The sequence below is a fragment of the Lutjanus erythropterus genome, chromosome 18 (assembly GCF_056507025.1).
Source record: "Lutjanus erythropterus isolate fLutEry1 chromosome 18, fLutEry1.hap2, whole genome shotgun sequence".
In the NCBI taxonomy this organism is placed as follows: Eukaryota; Metazoa; Chordata; class Actinopteri; order Lutjaniformes; family Lutjanidae; genus Lutjanus; species Lutjanus erythropterus.
The window spans coordinates 10,630,514-10,650,354 of record NC_139334.1 but is presented as its reverse complement, the minus strand read 5'-3'; the positions used below and the strand labels follow the sequence as shown (position 1 = coordinate 10,650,354).

General features: G+C 40.2%; 1 protein-coding gene across 1 annotated transcript in view; it reads left to right on the top strand.

Annotated features, from left to right (window-relative positions):
* ttll5 (tubulin tyrosine ligase-like family, member 5) overlaps window positions 1–18,190 on the top strand; it is a 66,392-nt gene extending 48,202 nt beyond the window's left edge. Inside the window, exons 28-31 of the mRNA XM_084742893.1 lie at window positions 897–1,101; window positions 4,744–4,952; window positions 12,508–12,590; window positions 16,980–18,190. Of these exons, the coding sequence (XP_084599019.1) occupies window positions 897–1,101; window positions 4,744–4,952; window positions 12,508–12,590; window positions 16,980–17,032 (550 nt within the window). The 3' untranslated portion in view covers window positions 17,033–18,190. The remainder of the gene's footprint in view (window positions 1–896; window positions 1,102–4,743; window positions 4,953–12,507; window positions 12,591–16,979) is intronic.
* Window positions 18,191–19,841: the final 1,651 nt, after the last annotated feature.

Here is a 19,841-nt window from a genome sequence, read left to right as displayed (position 1 = left end):
AGTCAGTAGTGGCTTAATTTGAGAGTACAGAGATTTAAGGAGAGGAGAGCACAAATCTCATCCCACTCACTGATTCATTACTCAATGACAATATTAGAATGAAAGACTTTGATGTGCAGTTATTTCAACATTAAGCTAGCACTCCTGCCTCTCAGTTTAGGCTGTAATGCTATTTTGTCACACCTCTTCCTACTTTGCCTCCTACGCTTTATGTCAGTACAGTAGGATTAATCCTCAACAAATGTATTAAACTGCTAGTGCATCAATATTAACAAAGAGTGCTTTAGGGGTACAGTAGAATACTCACATCTCAGCTTCACTCAACGTTAAAGGAATAGTTTGACATTTTGAGAAATGCATTTATTAGCTTTCTTGCTGAGAATTGGATAAAAAATTCTCAAAATGAAGTTACAACCAGCTGCTGGCTACCTTGGCTTAGCATAAATACTGGAAACAAGGGGAAATGGTCAACCTGGCCATGGCACCCCCAGAGCTATGCTAGCTGTTCTCCCATTTCCAATCCTTAAGCTAAACAGCAGCTGACTGTAGCTTCACATTGAATAGAGGGAAATTAAAGTGGTATTGATCTTCTCAGCAAGATAGCAAATAAGCCCAAATTTCACAGAAATATTCTTTATAGGATCATGGCCTCTGTTTTTGGAGCAGCAGCATTACTGCATGCATTGAAATGTTTAAAATGACTGAAAGCAGCCTCTCTAATCATTAAACCGTATTTTTTTTTTCTTTTTGAAAAATTCACATTGACATATGAACATGGGTGACACTAACTGCGAGGCAACACAGTTTATGGGGTTCAGAAGAGAAAGTATGCATGTGTTTTTGTTGATTTTAATTTTCTCACCTTCACTGACCTCTCTTCATTTCTGCTCTCCAAGCCACAGGCCACCGAAGGATGAGGGGGGTCTTCTTTGGGATGGGAAGATGCAGAATGCCTATAGCTTGGTGACAGGGGTGAACCCCCAGCAGCGCTACCGGCCCACCCAAGGAAGCTACCAGCTTCAGTTTGCCATCCAGAAACTGCAACAACAACAAAGACTTCAGTCCAGACAATATCTGGACCAGGGACATTGCCAACATCAGGTACCTTATATACATGATTTTGGTTTCTTTATCCCTATTATATATATATATGTATATGTATATATATATTTTTTTTTTAATATGATACTTTAATGACTATATTCTTGATTGTTTAAGTGGAATACAAGTGTCCTGTCCACAGAGCACAGTGAGCTGGTGATGACCAACTTTCATAGTATACAATAGCTGGGTAGTTAGTCTCAAACAAATGAACTAACTAGCTGAAACTAGCTCTCCTCCTCACTACTGCCCTGTTTAGAAGCTGTGAATCTCGACAACATCATGGAACAGAGATGTGTTGTTGATACCATTTGAATGAGGCATTTGAATTCCTAAGATTTATTTCTTAAAAACACTTAGACCATTTTTGTTTTGTTCAGTTAGAATTTAGTAAAAGAGTTAAAAGAAAGGTGTTATTATGCTTCTTTTGCCTTCATTTGATGCCTTACTTTAATATCAACACCACATGGATGAAAACTGAACAACGTGTATGAGAACTATTGAGCAGGAAAACCCTCATATTTGTGTCTGTACAGAATATTCCCTTACCTAAGCACAGTGCCATTCAAAATAGAACAAAATACACCCACATCAAGGGAAAAGCTTTCATGTTAGCATTTACAAAGCTATTCTGAGAATCTCTTTCCAAACCACTTAACGAAATGGACTTTGGTGAGAATATCTCTCTCAACAGAAGCTCATTCCTGGAGAGCCAAACATGACTTCTCACCCCAAGATTACATTGTTTGGCTGAGTGACTCGGCTAGGTTTATATTGGAAGGTGAGTAATCAAGGAATGCTGCCCATGAGGGCACTAGAGAGGCCCCAGTACATTATAAGTCCATTGTAAGTTTGAAGTCTAACCATTACAGCTCATATCAGATTTGAGCTCCATTTGTGTTCCCATTGCAACACAAATAAAATTTTGGGATATGATTTTCTCAGCAGTAGTAATGTAGCGACAAAAAACCTTTTAGTCATGCCTGACTAGCCATGACAGATGTGATTTGGCTGTTTTCAGAGGGAGATTAGAAAGGTAGAGGTTTTGGTCATTTGGCACAGCGTAATTATAATATTTAGAGAAAAAAGATAGGCCCTTGGTCTTTTGGTACCACTGCTTTGAAAGAGGATCTTAACAGGATGAGTGTATTTCTTCATTTTCCTGAGGATTTTGTGGAGTCCATCTATGGATGGAGAGAAATAGAGACAGGAGAGTGCCATGGGACAGCTTACAGGGTGGAATGATTGGATGCACCCGCTTTTTTCCGATCTGTCCTGAGTAATGCAGTTGCTCTCACGTCATTGTTTTTTCATCATCTTGCTTGGGCCTTAATTAATGCAATTGAGGTGATATTTGTCTTGGCTTGGTCCAGCAGCCTTACGCAAGGCTCTTTATGAAAGTGATCCTTTGCTTTTCCTCTGTTCCATTCCCTTTCTCGTATCGTCTCATTGCCTGAACACAGATGACCAGGTTTCTTTTGTTATTGACATGTCCTGTCATACATACAGACATATCCAGGGGTGTAGTGTTAAATACAGAGGTGGATGAACTGAGTTTATTCACGTTTACCCCCTACTACAATCTTGAAGATAAATTGTATAGTCTGAAAGGGTTTGTGTCATTGAGGACTGCATGTGGACTCAAATCAGACCTTCCTCCCTAAAATCCCTGCTATCCCTCCCCGTTTGTTCCATCCACATGAGTCTCTCTGCCAGTGTGACCTAAAAATGCCTATCTTTACTCAATTTATTGAGGTCTTCCATCCTGCAACCACTGTATGTATTTCTATTACACACGTTTTTTGACTCGAGATACAATTTTCTAAATCTTTCTTGGCAGCACATGCACCTTGATTGGTCCAGGAATTAGTCAGTGACTTGACCTGACTCATCATGTGTAGAAGAGAACACTAGATTTGCGAGCTTTGTGAAACTCTTGAGAGATTTGTACATGCTGATTCTTTAGTGCGTGCCTTTAATCAGACTGTAGCAGCATCTCAAGACTCTTTCTGCACTCCAGTATTAAAATAGATTACTTTTCCCTGAACTTACCTAGCTGTTTTTTCTGGCCTCATGGGAAAACAATCAATCCTAAAGGTACAAAAGGAAGTGTCTCATCTAGTGTGAGTGCTCAACTACACATGTGTCTATCTATGACTGTGAGAGAGAAAGAGACAGGGGGCTGTTCCGGCGCTCCAGTCCACGTTCCAGTTACTGGGTGCAGACTGCGAGGCTCCTCCGCAGGCTTGGCCCTGGGCCACCTGGCAGCCAAAGAAAGGTGCCCTTCCTGGTCCCGCTCAAACTGAATTCAGGCCATAGGCCTTGCAACCTGGAAACTCAGCTTCTCATTTATCAACACACAAATTACATCAGATATTCCCTGTCACACTGCCGGCCCTTTGAACGGCCGTGCTGTGGAGCTGGAAAACCATTAGCTTGTTAGATAGCCGTATAAAGCTGCAGAGAAAATAGCATGGGCATGAGATGTGGAAGGAATGTATGCAAAGCATTCCCCAGCACTGCAAGGACAGGCTGAAATGTGTCTCTAAAATATGTCAGAAAGAAAACGGTATTTTCCCCCATCCTAAGCCTTTGAAGAGATCTTGTACTAACAAATAAATAATGTGAAGAATTTGCTTCTCAGTGGAGCCAACAGCAAAAAATGTTGTTTTGATACCGGATGGCATTTCATTAATATCTGCACAAATTCATGTCAAGCCCTTTGATATTTCATCTTAATGACCAGGGACCACATTTTTTTCCCAATGATAAACACATCCCAAATGTGACTCTACTTCCTTATTCCTCTTGTGGAATTTGGTTTGATGTTAAGTTGTCCTAAGAGTCCTGATTCCAGGAAAAAAAATATCTATGAAATATCTATGATCTAATTTTGATTATATATGTATTTTGTCGCTTGACCATTTAAAATATTCAACATACAGTATGCCTTGCTGCCAAATACTTAGCCATGTTAACAATATTTAACTTTTTTAATGTTTTTAATTAATTTGTTTATAAGGTTCAAAACTTTCTTCGAAATGAAACACAGCCTTTGAGAATGCTTTGGGAGGCCATAGTTACTAATGTTATATCCACTTAAATTTTGGATGGATTGAATCATGGCTGTGCATTGTATATTCTTACATCTCACAGCTTACTTTTAATCAAGACTCCATTACAAGTAAAAAGTTTGGTATGAGCAAGTTTGCTATTTGAAGCAGATAGAATATACTGTATTTGGTCTTACATAGATTTAATGAAAGTCAGCTAGTCATATGTTCAATTTTAACATTTCAGGACCAAGTATATTTCAGAGTATTTATAAGACATATCATCAGCATACAGAACAGCTTACAATAAACCACAGATTTCTCATTATCTCTATATATTGGAACGAGTAACGGCAGTTTCAGCATGTACATGTGTTGTTGGATTGAAATAACAGGATCATGAATGGTTGATGAAGGAATGGTTATCATTAGTAGCTGCTCTTACAAGGCTGATAGCCGTATAGTGCCTGTCCATAAAAGTTAAACTATAGCCACTGTCATTGTAAACTAAGTTGATGAAAGTGTCAGAAGTAGTTAAATTGTCCTAATGATATTGAGCTTAATTAACAGCTGTCGTTCTTGTTTTTAGGCTCAATTTCCAGACCAGACAAGTACTCCACATGCCCAGGCTCCAGCAAACTCATCCAGCTGCCCTCCATCCAGCTTTCATGTCCGACCCAATCACAGCCATGGCCACAGCCACGTCCAAACCTGTGTTAGTCCTGCTCGCACTCCAAAGCCACCCAGTGGCGCCAGAGAGGGACAGACCAGGAAAACAGCAACAAAGCGCCTCATCAAGTAAGACCAGCCTTGAAACTGAATGACTCCTGATTTACTTGTTTCTGATGCCACTTAAATCCAGTATCGTTGAGAGTTTAGCAAAGTCACCATGTAACTAATAGCACATTAAGTGATTGCAGTGGGGGTGGGGGGGTGTTATTGGCTGACGATTGTGGATGGAGACAAAGTGCATGGGGTTGGTGAGTTCAAGAGGACACGGCTAATGCTAATGAGAGTTAGACTGTGTGTGCAGTGGAGTGCTCCCAGTCTTTTGGCCGCAGGGTGTATCTGCCTGTTCAGTAAACAACCTCATCACAGGCCTGATTTCTGCCTGAACCGTAAACAGAACGTGGTTCAGTGGAAGGGCCCGGGCTCCAAGCGCCGTTTAAATCCTGTTTGGTTTGGAGATAAGCTGAAGAGCACAGAAGGGAAAATAAAAGGAAAGGAGTGAAACAGGCCTGAACTGCCAGCTATTTCCCTCAATTACTTTATGACTTTATTACAGCAACATCTGGCCAAATTACACAACAACAGCAAGCCTTTGTGATCAGGGCTGATTGTTTGTTTAAAGCACGCTGTTGCAGTGATGAAGGGCTCTTCACAGTCTTTCACCGGTGTAAGAGGGAAGGATACAAATGGATATGAACACAGACTGTTTTTATCGTATGTGAGTTAAGTCCAGACTGTATGAGTTGTCAATTGTCTGAATTTCCATTTCTCTGTCTTACTTTTACTGCAACATTGTAGGGCTGCTTGACACTCTAAAGCATCCCTCACACACTGTAAATCCAACAAGAAGACATTTTGGCCCTTATGGGGATTGAGCTTGCAACCTTGCCATTATTAGCACTATGCTCTAACCAACTGAGCTAACAAGCCACAAGAATACTACTTGGGACAACTGGCCATAAGAAAGTCTTATTGCGATGTCCTCAACACTGCAACCAAAGAGACTGATTAAAAAGTTTAATTCATTGTTTACTAATTTGCTGTTTTTACTTCAAAGAATCAGTGGTGGTTGAAACATTAACACAAAATCTTATCTAGGTAGTGTCTGGTTTGTTTCTGGTTCATTGTGAGGTAACAAAAACACAACAATTTTTATTTGTACGTGATTATAATTAAAACATTCTTATGAATGTTATTTTCCATTTCTGCCATATTCTGCTGATAAATCCCCATAAATCTCACACACTTAGGTCTTGTTAGATCTGACTCAAACTATATGTTAAAAATTGTAACACACTTAAAACCTTATTTTTAATAAATGAAAATTTAACAACCTAGATTAAATGTTAGTGTAAATGGAAAGTGTAAAGTGATAATCACTAAAACAGTTCTTTAGATTTATCTGTATCTTGTTTTTGCAACCCTCTAATCAGTTATTACATGAACCCATGGGTCTCTCAGAGTAACTGCAAACTTTCACTGACACAGTGTGGAATATAACTATACAGCCTGTGACAGATAGATGTAGAAGTTGTATTGGCCCATACAGGGATCGAACTCACAACGTTGGGGTCATTTGCACCACACTCTAACCAACTAAGCTAGCATACCATAGGAATACTGGTCGGTACATCATCATAAGTGCAAAAGACACCTAAGACACCAACAACCCAACTCAGAACCAATACCTCACCGCCACCAGTGCTTAGAGAGTATCTCAGTAATCAAAAAGAGTATCTAAATAATCAGAAATCACTGATTTCCAAACTGTGGGTCACAGTCCACTGGTGGGGCATGAAGGCCCTGCAGGTAGGCCATGGGAGGTCATGAAAAATAAATTTTTACATTTTTAAGCCATATTAGGTGATCTGTCACATTAACATTGGAACCTATCTCATATCTCATCATTGGTGTGAATAGTCTTGTGTGTTGATCAGAGTTGTGACGGGCACAGTTAATTAAAAGAGGATCGTTTCACTTGACACACTTCGTCCTTTTCTTTTGTGTATAAAACATTGCATCTTGAGGTGTAGACCGAGGTCTGGATGCAGACCAAATGGCAAATCAATCCAGACCCAGCCCACACCTCTTGTTAAGAATACAGCATGCTATGAAGTGTAATTTTTTATATTTTGATATCAATTTTCTGTGGATCAATACATCACGGAATATACAGATAGCTAGAGATCATTCAGTGATCCTATCCCAGGATGTGGCTTAATTTCCTTATTGCTGACATCATTTTCATGGAAACGTTGACTGAGCGTTGAGAGAGCGTTGTGTGTTGCTGTTGCCACGCATTAACTACACCGGAGAATTCGCTATCAGCTCCTAAATCACGTCTTCTCCCACTAGACTCTGATGTATTTTGATATCTTGACTTTTTTTTTTTAACTTGAACATATGTGACCTTGAATAAAAATCAGATATGGACCTTTGAGTAATTAGTTTGAGAACCCCTGCTCTAAACAGTAGAGTTTGAGAGCAGCAGGGAGCACCGAGCGAAGCCTTTCCTCTGCTGACGTGTTACATTCTGTCATCCTACTTCTGAACAAACCAAGTCTGGCAAGTGAAGAGTTAAGAGGGCCAGTGGAGCAGCGCAGGGGTTGTAGAATAGGTTAGGGCAGCCGGGTAGGTGCTGTGTTTGCTCCTGTGTGTGTGTCTTCCTGGCAGTGGCTGTGTTTACCCTCTGCATGTGGAATTCCAGAGCCCCCTCACACTCTCCTCTGCCCTGCATTTTTGTGGTCGACCAGTGTGACAGGGGAGAGTGTGGGAAAAACGGAAGCTTCAGGACCAAAAATGCACTGATGGAAACAATGAAAAGAAAGAATAAAGAGAGGGGAAAAGAAAGAATGACAGAGAAAAGTAAACTCTGTCCAGGAGAAAGGAGATGATTGTTTGCAGAGAATGGTGGGATAATAAGTTGCTTCCCTTTATTTCCAGCCCTCATTTTAGGGGCAACTCAATACCTCTGTTATTGAGGCACATCTGAAATGCATCCCAGAGTAGGCCTAAGCCCCTCCAATTTATAATAGAATCACTGTGCTGGATGTATTCAAACAGTTCAAGGTTATCCAGCCCTCCAAACACCTTCCTCTAGCCAGCTGTTGAACTGTAAAACTGTTGTCTGATACAAATTTACCATTGTTGGCCTCGGCTGGTGCTCCCATGAGTAATCCAGCACTGATGATCATTGACAGTTCTTAGTGGAATCTGTTTATCAGAGTGACATTTGGTTTTTGGTCTTGTTTAGGAAAGGAAATGAAGTGAAGATTTCTGTTGATGCAGCCAAATGATTTCCTCTGTTTTGAGGCCTGCAAGACAAAATCCTACATGAGTGCTAGCCAATCAGCTTTGTCTAAAACTGCTGACATATGTCCAGTGATTGGACTAAGTGACTTGTCAGCATTCAGTTTTAATTGAAGATTAAAAGGAGCTGAATAGACCTTGGCAATGTTTCTTAATGACAGTACCTTTGATTTTTAAAGGGATAGTTGGGATTTTTTTAAGTGGGGTTGTGTGAGGTACTTATCGATAGTCAGTGTATTAGCTACAGTAGATGCTGGTGTACACTATATTTCGAATATTTTAATTGCTTTATTTTGCTGTCAGACAGCCTGTTCTGGTGGTAAATTGCTCTCATATAAGCCAAATATCATTCTCTCCAATCCAACCAAACTCCATGGGCAAAATCAATATTTTTGCTTCGCAGAACACGGGAGTTGCTGCTTTGATCTGTTATTTCTTTTCTCTGTGTGTCTCACTGTTTTTTGGTGGGCTGTTGCCTTTATTCAGACAGTGACGGCTGAAGATATGACAGGAAGCAGAGTAGAGAGAAAGGGGATGACACGCAGCAAATGGGACGCAGGCGTGAGGTGAACCGCTGCAGAGGACTAATAGTGTGCTCTGCCAACTGAGCTGTGGCGGTGCCCCATGTTTCAGTGTTTTAAAAAGATAGTTCAGATTCACCAGTCACACAATCATGCAAAGAAACTAACAGATTGAGGCAATGGTAGACTGACAACTCCTGTGTTCTGTGAGGTAAAATTACTTCTCTTGTGGAGTTTGGTTGATTTGGAGGGAGCGATGTTTATCTAACGGCAATTTCCCAACAGAAAAGGCTGTCTGACAGTAAGGTTAAGCAGTGAAAATATTCTAAACACAGCATACAGTTAAACTGATATTGACTGGTTTAGATGGAACTTTTAAGTGGCTAAAATACCTTTTGTTGCTCAGCCCGTCCACAGCAGTACATTGATTAGCTTCTGCGCTGGTACTCCTCTCTGCTTCTCCAAACTGAGGGCACACAAACCACCAGCTATTGCAACTAAAACACTGACAATTGTTTCGTACCTCATACAACCCTACTTCAAATAATTCAAATGATGCCTTTCAGCTCAGCTAACATGTGGTACCCTTGCTTGAAGCAAATGTGCTTCATGTTGGTATCGGCTCAGCAGGGCAGGGCTCTCTGGTCTATCAGCATACCACAGCTGCCAACCCGAGGGACTGCAACGACTCAAAGTGGTATGACTTCAGTGAAGGCTTTGAAAGGACCAATTTGTAACACAAATAAATGAGCCTGTTTGGTATTTTGTTTGCAAGGTTTGGCGAGAAGCAGCTGTAACTACGGAAACCCAGGCTGTCGTGTGGCATTACTAATAGGGTGACAATTACAGCAGCACCATTAATGTCAGCCTCGCTGCTGCTTTCACTCCCTATTAATCAGCCACAACAGTAGTTATTTTCACAGTATACTGTATACACACAGAAGCTGCCAAACGTATGTTTATGGTTAAACTTTATCCCCTTTGGTCAGTCTGAATAACATTAAGACATACTAGGTACCTGAATGCACTGAAAAGTAAAGCTGCACATCAACTATATTTACATATAGCTCTCTCTAAAAGTAGTGTGAAATTTTCAACTTTGGGCTTATATGTCATCTGGATATAATGCAAGCTCAGCAGATGTGGCAATAGTACACACATTTTTTTACTCAAGTAGAAGTACAGATACTTGTGTAAAACAAAGACTGGTAAAAGTAGAAGCACTGATTCTACTTTTTTACTCAAGTAAAAAAAAAGTAAAGTGAAAAAGTGGCCCTCTAAAGGACATTACTAGATGTTTCTCTCCAAAGCTAACTGAACCTCATCTTTTCTCCACAATTGAGTCTCTGTTTTGTCTTCTTAGTCTTTTTTATCTTGTTATGCCTTTTATGTCATTTTCATTTTATTACATCATTTTATTTCATATTTGTTGTGTTGTTATGCCATTTTTGTCTTCATAATTTTTGTCTTGTTTGTTATCTTTGTCTTGTTACATCATTTTTGTCTTATTCGATCTTGTTACATTGTTTTTGTCTTGTATGTATTTTATGTTGTTTTCCTCTTGCTGCATCTTGTTTGTCGTTTCTGTCTTGTTACGTCTTGTTCCATCATGTTCATCTTGTTTTTATTTTGTTATGACATTTTCATCTTATGCAGTTTTTGTCTTGCTACACTTCGCGTTCATCATTATGGCTTGTAATATAATAACTCCCCACGAATGTGTTAAAATCAAAAGTAACAAGCCTGTTTTGAAAAGACAGGGAGCAGAAAGTACAGATGTTTGTGTTAAAATGTAGGGAATAAAAGTAACATTTTGTCAGAAAAATTGATACTGTTGTATTGAAGTATTTGTCCGCACTTAATTCCCACCTCTGAAGCTCAGATTTTGCTCTCACCTCCGGTGTTTCTGACTCTTGAAGTGACAAGAGTGAGAGACTGTTGACAAAGAAAGTGATGTGAAGAACCCAGAGGTCAAGTTTTTTTCCCCCCTCTTTCAATATGAAAGGAGTCGCTTCCTGTCGAGGTATGCCACGCTTAAAGTGGGCCAGTTCTATTTGTGGTTGTGTAATGGTATGAAAGAACAACTGTGCAGCCCCTTACAAGGAGGCAGTGTGTACCCTCATTACCTTGTTAATGCTCCTTTGGCAAGCTGCTGTTATGGGGCGAGAGGTTAATGCCAGCTAAGCTTTATTTATTGTTCCCCCTAAAAAATGCTTAACAGATTTAATGTATAAGGTTACAGACGTGTCTGCTCCTGCTCTACGCTTCACTAGTTCTTATAATGGTTTACTCTGTAAAACACTGTATCTGCTGTCTGATTATGTGAAAAAGGCTATGTGATTTCTTGTCTAGGATCTCCAGACTTCTCCATAAAGCCCTGTGAGATAAACATACAAAGCACATACTACTGCACTGACTTTTCACCCCATAAGAACAACTATGTGTGTGCCTTTTCTGTTTGTAGCCAATGCCCACAGGTCCACGTAGTTAGTAATCACCACAGTAATCTTGCCAATGTGAAAATCACATCACCCAGGACAAGAAGCAGGAATTTGCCCCCTGCGTGTCACAATAGCTCATGAGAGGCACTCAGCAAACACTTAATCCCCACCAGCCTCCTCTGACTGCACTCATAGAGAGACTGTTTGAAATTGACTCCACTTTTCTACTGTCAGAAAATAACTCATCGGACATGCACACATAAACGCAAACAATCACAAGTTATCAAAAACAATTCTCTTTGCATTTAAATGTTCAGCTCTAATTACAGTACACTCAGCGTTTTCTCAACCAGCCCCAATCTTATTGGGTCATCAATTGATACACTAAGATGAGGACTGTATTTCCTTAAATATTGACAGGCATCGTGGAATGAGACAGAAATTGGCTCTCAGTGATGTCAACCCTCTAATGTCATTCAACACAGAGGATGAGGGCATTTAAATGTAACAGCCATGTCACTAATGTTAAGAAATATAAACCAGCACAAAAATGACAATTAGGCTACCAGCATAAACCACAGACACTAACAAAAAGTATCATTTGCATTTTGGAACATAAAACAGCAATATTAATAAACTGTGCTGTCCAGGCATGATGAGAAATGTGGGTAGTGGCCACAGTTTTTTAGTATGAAACCTTGTTTTGATCTTCTCCTGTTTTCTGTGGTAAAGTTACTGAATTAGCCTGCGGTCACACATGCACATATTTGTGCCTTCGCTTTTTGTGGAGTTCAGCTTTGGAGAACTTTGTGTAGAGAAATCACAGCCTCAACCAATAGCAAAGATGTGTGCGTGCGTGTCGTTCTCCTCAGCAGGCGGTGGCCACTCCCACCACGACCATGCTGTTACACTTAATACAGATTCAAAACTTCCTGTATCCATTTCACATCAAAAGCCTTCTAGTGTTTCAGTGGACAGTGCAACTTCATTGTGAGGTGGTGAGAAACGCTACACTCAGCAAATTTAATTATTACTGTAATGTACTTTCATAATGACATCAATCATATACATTTTAATTATATGTTTTGTTGTGTTTTTTATCAGTACTTTATAAATGTAAATGTTAAGGCAATTCATGATGAATTTGTTAAGCTTGTGTCTCAGGGAGACACTGAATTTCTCTTGTTGTTCTCGAGCTTAAAAAGTTTGGCAAACCCTGCACTAGGATAAATCCATAGCAAAGTGTTTTAACACCATGACTGTAGAGATATGTGTTGCTTTCTGTATGCAGGTTGTTACAATAACTTGATCTTTTTGGTCTTCACTGACGCTTTTCTTGTGTCTGATTAACAGGCAGACATCCGCAGAGAGTTCAGCCAGTGGAAGTGTGTCCAGCGGCCAGCAGGCGGTCTACGAAGCCATCTGTGGTAAAACAGGTGGGTTTGATGCTGCAGTACTGTGTTGTAACTTGGCCCGTTGGTGCCGTACTCTTCAGGGAGGGAGGGGGTGGAGTTGTACCCTCTATATGCCAGTGTCAGTGATTACAGCCAGGCATACTGGACATTCCCCATGGAGAGCTGATAAACACCACTGGATATTTTTAGCCTGGTCCTGCATGCTCAGTGGTGTGCGGGATGTGTAAATGTATTTTGCACACTGTAAAAGATAACTACATTGTCATAATAATTAACAGTGTACAAACGTTAATTACAACCTTGGAAGAAAAGTACAAGTGATATTTCATTGCTTATTTTATTACAGTGTATTTCAGTATTTATTTTATTCATGCATTTTGCACTATAAAACAGAGCTGCAGAAATAGGCTTCTAAAGGGCAAATATATTGTTATTTAAAATATATTTTAAAAAGTTAACAACAAACAATTCTGGTAATACAGATTTCAAAATTTGCAGATGATGCCAGCGGATTTGGGCATTTTATTGCAAACGAACTGACTATGATTCTCCCAGCTTAGATTTTCATCAATCAGGACCGTAATTGGGTTATTTCTAATGGAGAAAAAGAGTTGGATTTACTTTATTATTATAAGTACAGAGAAATTAGTATGTGAGAGAAATAAATTGATTTTATTGGCAAAAAATACTGGGAGCAAGAAGGATGATGCTGCAGCCAGGTCATTAATTTAAATGAGGAATATAAGTGGTCCTAAAATAGATCCCTGTGGGAGCCCACATGTATAATGGTCCTATCAGATGTTCACCCATTTGTGTTTAGAAACTGTTGACAATTATGAATATAATTATAAAACATTTTATAAGTGATTTCAGTAAAACCATATTGTAACACTTTTTGGAGTAAGATCTCATGATTAACAGTCAAAAGCTTTAGAAAAGTCAAGAAATATCCCTAAGAAATATTTGTTTTTACTTAAGGCTTGTGTTCATAAAGGATGTTCCACTCTTGCAGGTCTTTCATCATTCTAATGTAAACAAATCCAAAATCTGAAAAGGACTGAAATACAGCAGTAACAGTTAAATGAACTTAGTTGTCCAGATTAAAACACAGGAACTGTTTTAGCAATTTTAAGGTCATTTGGGATTATTCCAGTTTTGTGGGATTTGGCAAATATAGAGTTAAAGAAGCCAGGTCTAAATGGCCATAAACAAATTGTCCAGTGTGGTAATTTTCTCTTTGATCATGTTGTCTGTATGTGTCCAAGGCTAGAGGTCAGATTACTGTTGAAGGATAAAGAGGCATAACTGTGATGATGACATCTTTCTTCTGTAATGAGATCCAGTGATGGGAGCAGTCCGGGCATTCCCATCTGTTGGTCATTCCTACGCAGTTGTAAATTCTGTCCATCCGCCAAAAGGGCTGTCCAGTCGTACCCCAGAAATCACGCTGAAAGAATGAAAAATGTAGCTCAGTCTTTGCTCAGTTTATTATTGGCAATGCACTCCAACTGTGGGTGCGTGCACTCACGTGCGCCCTGTCATCCTGCCCTATTTCCACAACTCTTTCCATCCTGAGCGAAGTGTCGAGCTTATTGCAGTAACAGTGATATTAAGCAGTTTGCGCTGATGCACACATGTTTGCCTGATCAAGGCCTTTTTTCCACAGACCTACTATACATTAGCATTAGCAAATCATACCATTCATCACATCACGTGAGTGTCACAGTCGAGCCGTCCCAGAGATCAGCTTGTTGGAAAAACACGGTAGCTGTGCACCACCCACCCACACACACACACACACACACACACACACACTCTCACTCTGTGACCAGAACATTTCTTTTCATTCTCTCTCTTTCCCCCCAAACTATGAAGGCTGGCTTAGGTTAACAAACATCTTATAAACTCATCAATTACTGTAACTGGATCCGTTGGGAGAAGCTTCTGAATTTCATGAATGCATTTTTTCCGTCGTTCAGGGCGCAAAGGGTGGGGGGGACGCTTCACTCTTGACTTAAAAAAATGTCTCAACCAAAGAAAAAAAATACCAAAACCAGTTAGCAAGGCTGGTTTAACCATGAATGAGACTGGGAGTTTAACAGAGACTCAGTGTAGTGTTGTGGAGGGAGGCAGGGAGGGAGGAGGGTGTTATTAGAAGGGGCACAGCCTTTGTGGAGCTTAGGAGTGCGTCAGGTCTTTCTGCCTGCCCAGTGTACCTTTGTAGCGAGATGACTGAGTTCCCCTGATTGACTCTGACAGGGAGTTAGAACCAGGTCCAAATGGAGAGCATTCTCTATGATCAGCTGTCAACCATCATTAATCACACTCTCCCTTTATCTCTCTCTTGTGCACTCTCTTAATCTCTTCCTCTCTTTGCTCGTACAACTCTGCCTTTATCCTCTGAAAACTTTCCCTGCTCACTCACCCCATTTCCCCCTTTTCCTTCCCTACTTCTTCACTCTATGTTTGCTTTTGACACGAGATGGGGGGGGGGGGGGTTTGATGAGGACCTATCAAAGCTTACAAACCCAGATTATATCGACCACATGTGTTTTACAATGCTTCCCTTGAAGCTTTCTTGAAGTTCTCAGGGCTCCACAGCTGGTGACTGAGAGGATTTATGGCTTTCAGTTTGAGGAGGAAATGAATGCTGCACTTGTGCCATTTTAATGGGAGTCTGATCATGTCAGGACGGATAGCTTAGGCCTCAGTCTATCAAAATAAGACTCTGTGGTGCCTTGTTGGGAAAGGAAGGTAGTTGTTGGCTGTCATCCCCGCTTCAGATCTATTATGTAAGTTATTGGATGTTTGATTCAAAGCAGTCACTGATACACCTTTTTTCTTGGTGAATCACATTCCTTTAAAGGTTCAGTGTGTAGGATTTACAGTAATTTACTGGCAGAATATGGCATAAATGGAATATAGTGCATACATTAGTATGTTTTTATTGTAATTAGACCCCCTGAAAGAATCACTCTCAGAGATAGCATTTTTTTTCCTTTCTGATACTAATTATAATACCTAAAGTTTGCATGTCAACAGATGAGCAGATTACTGAGGAGTGATCCAATATTAGTGCATTTACAAATTTATATACATATATATGTATGTATATTGATACATAGACTTGCTGAAGTGTTTTCCAATATTGGTGTCTGTATTGTAATAAACATAATCGCTATGTGTTTGTCAAAATGATAATTTTTATGTTTTATATCTACAGAGGGAACAGGTCCTCCCCCGCTGAGGCTATCATGTTGCACTGCCATGTTTTTACAGTAACCTAGAACAGACAAACCAAACTCTGGCTCCAGAGAGTTTCACAGCCACCGTAGGTTCTCCTACACACTTGGAAGGGTGAAAGAAGGTCTGATCTGTAAACTCACTGCTAGATGCCACTAAATTCTACACACTGGTCCTTTAAGGATGTATTTCATTACATTACTGGTAAATAAGGCCAACAATGTGGAATTTTACATTGTTTACATTTTCACTTGCCTAGTCGGCTGATCAGGGTCTGAAATTATTTTGATATGACAAATGACTTAAACCATTAATCAATTATCAAAATTGTTTAATAGTTTAAGCTTTTTGCACCACTTTGTCAGTCTGCAAGTAAGTTGTGAGTTTTTCTAGCCCAACATGGCATTTTACTTGCCCCTAGCAAGCGGGCAGTCCTTATCGTTGAGCCCTGCATTGTATTTGAGCATAAATTGCAAAGATCCTAAAATATCTGAGTGTGCTGTTATTCTGTACCACTTGTTAGACTTACAGGGTTAAATTACCATTGAACAAACTGTTGACATCATTTCTTCCATCATTACTAATTCTAAATGTCATTTGGAGTGGGACACGTTAGAGAGAATATTGTCCCTTTATCTTTTTTTTTTTTTTTTTTGCTGAGCTAGAGGAAGCTGCTTCCAGCGGTCATGTCATCGGATTGGAAGTCAGCGAGATGTTTTCGTTCTCCAGCTCAGTCAGGCCCCACGGTGTAAAAGAGCACCAAAATAAACAGAGTGTGCGGAGAGGGAATGAAAGGGAATACTGTTTGGGAGCACAAACACGGCAGCTCTAACTGTACTTGGAATGCCTTTTTCTACTGGATGGCTGGCCGCATGCCAGCCGATAGAATGAGGAGTGAAGGGGGCTGAGGACAAGGGAGACAGCCGGACAAAAGGCTAAGCACTGAGATGACTGAGGAGATCAGCTGGGGATGACCTTCACCATGAATGATTAAAAACATCAACAAGACATTCACCAGGGGGGCTTTAGTGTACTTTTTTGAGCAGAGTAAAACTCTTTCAGGTTTGACCTAAACCTTTCTGTTTGTACACTCACAGGCGCTGTGGGAAAACCCTTGAGCTGCCCTTCCACCTCTTTGTATTAATGTTACTTTCTGTTGCTTCTCAGGTCTTTCTGTGTACCACAAGCTTTTCCAGGGCCAGGAGCACGGTCACAGATGACATGAAAGCGACCAGAGGCACGTCCTGCCCCTCTGCCGGCATGACAGGTGTCTCTGCATGTAACCACATCCTCACATAGGTGTATTCTGGGAAAGGACAACAGCAGCAGATGAAAGCATGCCAGACATCGAACAGGGCCCTATTAACTTCTCTGTGATACAGCCACAGACATGCGAGAGGATGGTCTTTGAGGCCAGGAATGCCCAGCTTTGACGCAGGTTAGGATTTTGTTGCGCAGCTCAACATCAGTTGGCCTTTTCAGCTCCCTACCCCCTGCCCCCCTTCCCCTCATCCCTCTTGGCTACACTCAGTCTATGTACCGACAGTTGTCCACCCTCATTCTCTCCATGCTACTGATGCCACAGAAAGATTTCCCTGACAGATAGCCTTCAGCAGATGGTTCTTCAAGCCCCAGTGGCATCTTACATACGGGATTTATTCTTTACTCATGCGTGAATGGCATGTGCCTCGCATACCCATTCATACAGAATACTAATAAAAAGTTTCGACAAGTATTGTAGAGCCTGAACAGATTCTCATCTTACTTGCATGCAGAGAAGTTGCTTTCAAATCTGACATTAGACACTCCAAATCCCAGTCCTTGTGGAAATCGAGTTTCTGCCAAATCACACTCTATGGCCATTGCCTAAGGATGTGTTGCAGTATAGCATCCTTGGCTTATACACTTAAAAAGGAATACTTGATTGCTTAAAGGGATAGTTCGAATCATTTGAAGTGGGGCTGTGGTATCGATAGTCAGTGTATTACCTGCAGTAGACGGCGGTCCGCAGCAGAGAGAAGTACCAGCACGGCAGCTGAGCAGTATATTGCTGTGGACAGGGTCAGCAGCAAAATGAATTTTAGCCACTTAAATTAAGGCCCAACTAAAAAAATCAGTTTAAGTGTACAGTATATTTAGAATACTTTCAGTGCAGTGAATATTGCACTTTCTTGGTCAACCAGACTCCCTTGGCAATACCAATAATTTTACTGTACAGAACACAGGAGTTGCCTGTCTACCACTGCCTCAATCTATTTGTTAGTTTGTGTTATTGTTTGATTTTGGTCAATCCAAACCAGTCTTTTAAAACACAGAAGTCACCTAATAACACAAGCAAACTAATCGATTGAGGCAGTGGCAGACCAGAAACTTCCCTGTTCTGCTGTGTGACAAAGAGCGATATTTGGCTCATATAATTATAGTTTCCTGTCACAAAAGGCTGTCGGGAGGCAAAGTAAAGTGGTGAAAATATTTTAGATATAGCGTACACTTACACTGATACTAATTCTTTTCTTTTGTTTGTTTTTTTGGGGGTTTTTCTTAGGTGGGTCTATTTTTTTGTTGTTGCTGACCCTGTCAACAGCAGTGCATTTCTTAGCTCCCAACACTTCAGAAAATCTGAACTACCCCATCAAATAGGATTGGTTGCTGCCTTGTTCCGTTTTTACAAGGACAATGTAACGCTGTTGTGGGGATGTTTTATATCAAGAATACAGTTGACTTGTGATTGTTCCTGTAAACTGTTGAGATGTTGATGTTGTTTTCCTTGGATGGACCAAATGTAATATTAATACTGTATTAAGTAAATTATTGTTATTGCATCAATATTTATTTACTGTACATTGTCTACCAAAAGGCCTTTTTGGCCGTTTCTGTAGCTCAAAGCATAACACAGAGGAATTATGGTTATGCACAGCCTTGCCTACAATGAGGGTTAATGCTGCACCAGCAGACCAATATCCTTGCAAATATTCTGTTGCTTGGGACCATATAGTGTGTTCACTCAGGGTGTGTTAATAGAATAATACATATCTGTTAAATATCAAGAGATTCAGCATATGTTTATGACGTCTTTGTCAAAAATACTTGAATTTCAAGCATGTCTTCGTCATATCAACTGATGATAATCATCAGAGTGATTTTGCACAGATTGTAGTTTCAAATGCAGTACAACAGAACTGGTTTTAATATACTTGATGGTATTTTTTGTAGTGATTGATGTAAAACTTCATGTTGTGGATTTACTGCTGTTAAAGCCAGTGCATGCTGTGTTACAAGAATCCAACAGTAGAATCCAAACCAATGTGTATATTCTCCTGTGGTGATACAAAGTTGTTTACAGTCAGTCATTGAGTCTGTTTTGTTGCTGATTGTTTACAACACACATGCATGGGAATGTAATATTTTTTGGAATTGTCTTGGCAGTCTGTATCAACCAACACTGAAATGAATACCTAGAAAACATGAAAACATGCCGATCACATCAGTAAATGTATTTAAACACACATGCTGTACACTGGAAGTTTCAATCACTGGATGATTTTTTTTTTTTCACTTTGGTCATCTGAATGTACCCTATTACCCTTTAAAATAAAGTGCTCTAAAATACTTAAAGGAGAAATATGTAAGTGTAAATAGTGAATTGGAGCCATAAACAATATATTAAATAGGCTGAAGCCCCATTTCATATTTTCATGTTTTCCCCTGCCCCCTCCTCCCCAGACTTGAAGCTGAGACAGGTTGCCCGCAGGCTGCAGGGACTTCAAACACAAGGTTAGTCGATGTAAAGTTAACCCCATTATTCTGAAAACAAAAGCCCACTGCTCCAAAAATACACTAATCTGGAGTTTGAGTTCAGTGACTGCCTGTCTCACTGCCTGCCAGACTCCATTAACATATTGCTCAGTTTAACTGTTGTAAACATCTGTTCCCTCTAAAAGATTATTAATGATTCCTAAGGACTCGTAAACAGACACTTACTCATTCGGTGAACATTCAGCATTAATTTGACCTCTAACATGAGACAGG